Source organism: Zingiber officinale, chromosome 7A (assembly GCF_018446385.1).
Source record: "Zingiber officinale cultivar Zhangliang chromosome 7A, Zo_v1.1, whole genome shotgun sequence".
Classification (NCBI taxonomy): Eukaryota; Viridiplantae; Streptophyta; class Magnoliopsida; order Zingiberales; family Zingiberaceae; genus Zingiber; species Zingiber officinale.
This window is the reverse complement of record NC_055998.1, coordinates 274478-282112: the sequence shown is the minus strand read 5'-3', so window position 1 is coordinate 282112 and position 7635 is coordinate 274478. Positions and strand designations below refer to the sequence as shown.

The 7635-nt window shown below is 33.9% G+C and overlaps 1 protein-coding gene across 2 annotated transcripts; it reads left to right on the top strand.

The window, feature by feature from the left end:
* The first annotated feature begins 1211 nt into the window (after window positions 1-1211).
* On the top strand, window positions 1212-3664 carry LOC122000615 (stomatin-like protein 2, mitochondrial). Of its 2 annotated transcripts, XM_042554989.1 has the most exons (7): window positions 1212-1407; window positions 1500-1746; window positions 1867-2016; window positions 2409-2466; window positions 2559-2636; window positions 3224-3315; window positions 3439-3664. In XM_042554989.1, the coding sequence occupies exons 1-7, from the start codon at window positions 1253-1255 to the stop codon at window positions 3535-3537; spliced, it is 879 nt and encodes a 292-aa protein (XP_042410923.1). In that variant the 5' UTR covers window positions 1212-1252; the 3' UTR covers window positions 3538-3664. The 2 variants fall into 2 exon arrangements, with proteins under 2 accessions (XP_042410923.1, XP_042410924.1); XM_042554990.1 differs by lacking the exon at window positions 1867-2016.
* Window positions 3665-7635: the final 3971 nt, after the last annotated feature.

Sequence of the window (7635 nt, the reverse complement as noted above, 5' to 3'; positions counted from 1 at the left end):
CATCAGTAGATTTCGGTCAAAACCCACTGATGGACCTAGAGAGCTCCGATTGGACCCATTTTAGTTCCTATGGATTTATGATGTTCCAAGGATTTCAAATATGATGTCAATTATTTTTTTTTTTTGACTTTTCATAGATGTTAATATATAAAATCAAAGAATCAGCAAAAAAGGTCACTTTGGGCCAGATATGGACTCATATCAGGCCCAACGTGGGCCTGATATGGAATGAGGTAATTGTTGGAAAATCACTTCAGGTGTCTAAGAAAATGATGCAAAATGCAAAGAACATGTATCCACACAACACACCACCACAAAAGAAGCCTACTACTACAGAATGATCTTTGAAAGGTTCTTCCCACAGGTATAGAATTGCATTGCAAACCCAATTATGGACTCTCCTAACTATTGCCATGAGGATTGTCGAGATGTTGAATCCATTTGTATGTGCAGAACTCTGCAACGTTGACTGTGCCTGGGGGTCCTAGTGTGGATTGAGCAGAGTTAGCTCATTCCATATCAGACTCACGTTGGGCCTGATATGGAATCATATCAGGCCCAACGTGGGCCTGCTATGAGTCCATATCAGGCCCAAAGTGGTCTCTTTTTGTCGATTCTTTGATTTTATATATTAACATCTATGAAAAGTAAAAAAAAATAATTGACACCATATTTGAAATCCTTGTAACATCAGAAATTCATAGAAACTGAAATGAGTCCAATCGGAGCTCTCTAGATTTATTATTGGGTTTCGGCCAAAACCCACTGATGGACCTAGAGAGCTCCGATTAGATCCATTTCAGTTCCTACGGATTTATGATGTTCCAAGGATTTCAAATATGGTGTCCATTATTTTTTTTTGACTTCTTCAAATGTATTAAAATGTTATTAAAAGATTCGGGGACTAATGTTATTCATATTTTTTTCAGCATGCCGATAAAAAAAGCGAAGAGAGAGAAGAGAGAAAAAAAATAGTGGAGAAAAGTGGTAGAAAAAGTTAAACTATCATGAGGGTAAAATGAGAAATGTACTTAAAAAGGTGCGTGTTTTGATAAATATTAAAGTAACGTGTTCTTTTTGGTAAATTCAGATCTCTACACGCACCCTTGGTAAATTACCTATATATATATTATCATTTTTAATATTCTTTTCCTAACTTATTTCCCAAGAAACACCATATTAAAGAATATCATTTCGGAATATTTAATGGGTTAAGTTTTTTAAACAGATTCTAAGGCAGACGGAAAGAGGGATGGCGATGCTGCTGATAGCCAAACGCCTTCCGCTCCGCTCCGCCGCTGCGGCAGCTGCCATCGAATCACGCTTCTTCCTCCGCCCAGCAGTTCCTTTAATTCCCATCCGCAAGTACCGAAGCGACCGCTCTCGCCACGACTTGCCCTTCTCTAAGTGTGACAAACCCTCTCCCTTTTTAAGACCCTTGATCTGCAAGTTTTGCTTAGATGTGATTGCTAAAGATGGATAGCTTGAATTTCTCTTAGGTATGAGCAACAGCGGCTGCCTATCAACTGGGGTGTTCGCATCGTGCGGGAAAAGGAGGTTTATGTCGTGGAGAGGCTCGGGAAATACCATAGGACCCTAGACTCTGGGATTCATTTTCTTATCCCGTTCGTCGACCGAATCGCGGGTGTGCACTCCCTCAGGGAGATGGTGATCCCCATTTCCTGCCAGTCCGCCATCACCAGGGACTATGTCAGTATCCTCCTCGATGGGGCTGTATCTGTTAAGGTTTGTCATCTTTTTTTTAATCTGAGATTTTTGAGTCAGCTCTCGTGGTTGTAATGTTATTGGCCATTTGTAATTTTATTTAATTTCTATGTGTTTTTGTTTTTGCTGTGAGTATTTTAGATTATCGATCCGATCCTTGCTTCCTATCGCATTAAGAACCCAATAAATACATTAATCCGGCTGGCAGAGGAGATTATGATTAGTGAGCTGGGGAAGATCACTTTTGACAAAATGTTTGAAGAAAGGAATGCTCTAAATGAGAAAATTATGGTGTGTGTTTCTTTTTCTTCCTATGTAATTTCATCTCCCGTCTGGCAAAAAATTGCATTCCTTCTGGACCTGACTATAATTTTTCTTTGTTGTACTTTTGTTGGATATTTGGATGAATGTTTTTTGCTCCCTCCATACTTGTGGTATTTTACAGTTGGCTATATGCTCTGCAAAGCAAGGGAAGATTATTTTATTTTGAGACTTAAAACATATATTATAGAGATATTTGGGTAGCATCCTTCTTTGAGCTGAAGTAATTTTGTAAATGTTACCTGGTAATAAGTCCATATGATAAGCCTAGGATTACTAGCAGTGCAGTTGTGCTCATGATTGCAAAACTTAAATCAATATTTTTTTGGCTTCATTTTTATCCATATTTTTCCCTTCCACAGAGAGCAATCAACGAGGCTACTTCTAATTGGGGTCTTAAATGTCTGCGTTATGAAATCCGTAAGTTGAAGGATTTATTTGTCTTTTATATTTGTGCTGCTATTGGTTTCTATTGCTTTCTTTTGTAAATATGTATTGCCTTCTTTCTGCAGGGGACATATCTCCACCACCTGAAGTGATGCAAGCTGGAATAGAAAGCAGAAAACGTGCTCAAGTTCTTGAATCTGAAGGTATTTCTGTACTATGTTAAATAATGTTCTTCATCGCAAAATGTTGTTCATAGCATGCCATTTTAGATAGGTTTATGAACAATTAAAGTTCATATTGTCAAAGTAGCAACTTTGTTAGATCTTTGAATTGTTTTGTCTGCCGTTGATTCAATTTCAAGTAAAACACTGAAAACTTATATTTAACGAGAGAGAGACAAGCTCCCATAAATATTGTGGATGGAAAGAAACATTCAGTGATACTACAATTAGAAGCAGCGATGGATCAGGTTAATAGGGCAAAAGGTACTTTTAATAAGTTAACTTTACCCTATTTTCTCATATGAACTAAGTTATCGTGCGATATTGTAAGCAGTAATTTTATGATTTTATTGCCTTTTTGAAAAGAAATATTCTTTGTGTTCTATTGTTGTCATAAATTTATAATAAAAGAACTTTTAAATTTTATCAAAACTCAGACTTGACAGTGGATGTAAAACTTGATTTTGTACAACTGTTGATGTAAGGATTCTCTCCTTTCTTTTTTTTTATATTTGAGATTCGACATTTATTAAGCTTATAAAAGATTCACTTCATTCTCCTCTTATTAGGAGAAGCTGAAGCAATCCTTATTACGGCTAAGGCAATTGCTCAGAGTCTCGAGATATTGTCACAAACCATCAATGCTCAAGGTGGTGCAGAGGTGAGATTATCTTTCCTCATCACATTCAGACTATGTCAAACATCGTGTCACTTAAATTTTGTTCTTATAATTTAAATTTGATCATTCATCAGAACTCTAAAAACGGGCTTTGTTTATCTTCAGGAAACAAGACAGAGAGTTCTTGAGCTATGCGTCCAAGCAATGGTTCACGCAGCAATAAAGCAGGGACGTATAAAACCAAATTTTAAAATAGTTCATTGAAATCCTGTTGCATGTAAGAGTTTTTTATTTACATCACTTCATCTCTTTGCATAGGAAACTAGCCATCAACTTCTGTGGATTTTAGAATTTCTTTCTCTATTATATATTTTGTTATTGCAATATTCAAGCAAATCTTCCATGATAGCTTATGCAGTAGCTATATACAAGTAAAATGATCGTCCAATCTCAACTTTAGAATGTCTCACTCAAGAGCAATGAATTTGGAAGAGTTTGTGAACACGGGGAAATAAAGAGCTGGTTTAACTAACCTTCCCAAGCGGAAGTCATTTGGCGGGATTTAATACCATACCATCTAAACTCACTTGAACCATTCACCCATTAATAAATAAATAAATAAAACCTTTTTCTATCTAATCCATCATTGTAATCCTTCTAGAACAATAACCTTTTTAAAATCTTAGGTTAAGTTGCAATCTCTACACATGTTTCCTTTTCTCTAATCTACATTATCCTTTATTTTCTATATATTTATACCTTTTTTCCTCTTTTGGTGTATTTGCATTTATTATTTATAGTTATATTCCTCTTTTGGACCACACAATTTTATATGAATATGAAATAAATAGAAATTTTAAATTCTCTAGGCACCCATTTTTAGTTTTTCCATTTTTTTAAGATCGTTAAGAAGCCTAAATTGTACAAACAAGATTCATAAATTTTAATTTTACTAGTATAGGTCAAGTTTGGCTGCCATATAATAATTTTGATCAAAATTATTATAGACATAAATTTTATTATTTTTATATTAATATAAAGAGTCTATTTTTTTATTTTTTTTGGGCAACGGATCCCTAAAATCTAGGGTCAACGCTGAATACATGAACCTAGAAGTCCTCAAGTTACATCCACTATAAATTTGCAGGAAGATAAAACGGTAATACTTGATGCAATTTCACATCCATCGCCTCATAAAGTATAATAACACGCTCGGTTAACTTCTACAAATCAACGATTCTTCTTATATGGGTCATTCCAATCCAACGGTAATACTTGAACTTCTTTCCCATAAAATCCTAGATAACGTTGGTTGTTCACACATTGCTTCTCGTCTCTTCTAACATGTTCTTTTCGGCGTTCTCTTTTCCTCTGCACTTCTATGCCTCTACTTCTTAAGCTTTGATGCGACTGATCAAGCCCATATTATTCCAAATACGGGATACCCCGTAACTATTATTATTTTTTATATTAATATAAAGGGTCTAATTTATTTTTTTTTACACCGGATCCCTAAAATCTATGGTCAACCCTGAATACATGAACCTAGAAGTCCTCAAGTTACATCCACTATAAATTTGCAGGAAGATAAAACGGTAATACTTGACGCAATTTCACATCCATCGCCTCGTAAAGTACAATAACACGCTCGGTTAACTTCTACAAATCAACAATTCTTCTTATATGGGTCATTCCAACCCAACGGTAATACTTGAACTTTTTTCCCATAAAATCCTAGATAACGTTGGTTGTTCACACATTGCTTCTCGTCTCTTCTAACCTGTTCTTTTCGGCGTTCTCTTTTCCTCTGCACTTCTTTCTTCTTGCTTTCCAGCAAACGTAGTAAGTTATTCTTCTTTCGTTTAGACTTAGTTTCATCATGACTCAAGAATCCTTCGTCGCCCGGTATGCCTCTACTTCTTAAGCTTTGATGCGACCGATCGAGCCCATCATTATTCCAAATACGGGATACCCCGTAACTATTAGATTCGTCTCCCTTCTCTAGACGACCGTCCTCATTTTCCTCCTAATAACTACATCACATTCTTTTCTGACCAAGTAGTGGCTGGCTTGCGTTTTCCCGTTCACATATTTTTCTCAGAAATAAGTCAATACTTTCATATTCCTCTACAACAATTTGTCCCGAATGACTTTGGATACATGTGTGGAATGATTATGTTGTTTTGCTTATTTGGTATTCCACCCACTCCTCACAATCTATTTTTATTCGCCTGTCCTAAAAAATCAGATCCCAGAACCTTTCTCTTCCAACATCGCTCCAAGGCGTTTTTTTTAAAGAAATATCTTCCTCAATAAAAAAACTGAAAGTCTCATTTCTTTTTCCTGGAGCTGCCTGACCCTGCTACTTGGTCTATCGCTTGACAATCTTTTTTTCCCCCTCTCCCAGATCCCGCGAGGCTTAAACAGGATCTGATCTTTACTTCTTACCTCCCTAAATTGAACAACCACTACAACAAAAATGTTAAAAGACAACGAATTTTATCCATTGTCGTAGAACCTTTAAAATCGTTGTAATTGCCAGTGTTGTTAAATGTGTGGTAAAAGACAACAGTTTAAAACCGTTGTCTTTGAATACAATAGACAACAAGCATGCAACGGTTTTAAAGTGTTGTCTTTTAATACAAAGATAACATTTTTTGCAATAGTTAAAAACTGTTGTAATTGGTAGTTTTACAACAATTTTGATCGCACGCAATAGATACTTTTGACAACAAATAAATACCATTGTCTTTCTTCAAAATTTAGTTTAAAACTATTGTCTTTAAATACTTTTTACAATGGTTAAAAAATCGTTGTCTATCTTGATTAGAAAATGTATTGTGAATAGATAAAAACCATTGTCTGATAATAATCTTTTTTCACACAATATTTCAAAACCGTTTTCTTTGATAAGAAATATATATATATATATATATATATATATATATATATTGTTCAATATACATATACTTTTTGTCCCAACAAAAAACTGTTATCTAAATACACAACTTATATACATTCACTTCAGTTAAGTTTAAAAACTTCTACAATTACTACAAGTATCCCAAGCATGACCATAAGTATTCAATCATGACAACCACAAAAGATGAGACCACAAAATTAAGTTTATACAGAAGTAGACCACAATCATGCTCTCTCCGATCCATTTTATACATACTGATCATCTAATGTAAAATTTCAGAGACTTGCAAACCATGCTTTCTCCCTTTTCTACAAAAAAAAAAAAAAAAAAAAAAAAAAAAAAGATTAAAGTCATAGCAAAAGCTAAGCTAGACTAAGAGATGCTAGAAAGATATTATAGTTTGTCTTTGCCCTTATCGTTTACAATAAATTAAATCATTTATCACAAAAAGACTCAAATAGCATGTTGACACATAATAACACTTAATTTGTATTATTGCTAGCTCTTGAATCCCAAGCAGATCACTTCATACAATTAATTAAAAATAAAACATAACTATTTAAGTCATAATTGAAAATAAAACACATAATAACACTCCGAGCATGATTTTTCAATAGAAAGGTTAGAATCAAAATTCATGTTCATACTACATGAGCAATTATAATAGTCCAAAATTTGAAGATTCAGATAATCAGCACTGTGAAGGTAAGTAAATGAGTAAAATAAGTTTCAATATTAATTTCTTTTTATAAAAAAACAAGAACAAACTAATTCATTAAACCATCTAAACTGATAATCACTTCGTGCATTCCGGAATAGGTTGTTCTAAACTGATAATCACTACAAACTAAAGTGATAATTGAAATAAACAAGCCTAAGTTAATAACTTAATTGCAATAATAAAATGAATGTGGAGAAGATTATAATCATGAATGAAAGTTTTCTAGAAAGAGCACTAGCTGCAAATATCATTATATATAGGTGTTCAAAAGTCTGCTAGTAAATTAGAGAATTATTAGAAACAAAATTTTATTATAAAATGTCATAAAGGAACAAATGATGGATGTTAAGATGTATGCTACTTCAACCTCTTCTTTTCTACACAAATAAGTAGAACATTTCATGGATTCAGAAGTAAAGCATAAATTTCTGATAAGTAAAAACGATAGCAATCAATGTTTGCATAACCACAATCTCTTCTTTTTACTAAAATAAGGAGTCAAAAAGTATTCTACTTTGAAGCTTAAGTTTCTAATATCTTTTGTATTTGTTATGATTTCAAAGTATGCATACACAATGAAAGTTACGATGGCTAGAAATGTATACAATTTTGGGGTTATGTTGCTTTAGTTGCTAACTAGAAAACCACCAGTAGACAATGGACTCAAGTTAGCAAGATGGGCATTGAACACTTTGAGTACTATGTGATAATTAATTGC

Excerpts from the sequence above, each read along its gene's own strand:
- LOC122000615 (XM_042554989.1), top strand. The coding sequence starts at position 1,253 with ATGGCGATGCTGCTGATAGCCAAACGCCTTCCGCTCCGCTCCGCCGCT. Across the intron at positions 1,408-1,499 it reads CACGACTTGCCCTTCTCTAA|GTATGAGCAACAGCGGCTGC; the intron begins GTGTGACAAACC and ends AATTTCTCTTAG. Across the intron at positions 2,017-2,408 it reads CTCTAAATGAGAAAATTATG|AGAGCAATCAACGAGGCTAC; the intron begins GTGTGTGTTTCT and ends TCCCTTCCACAG.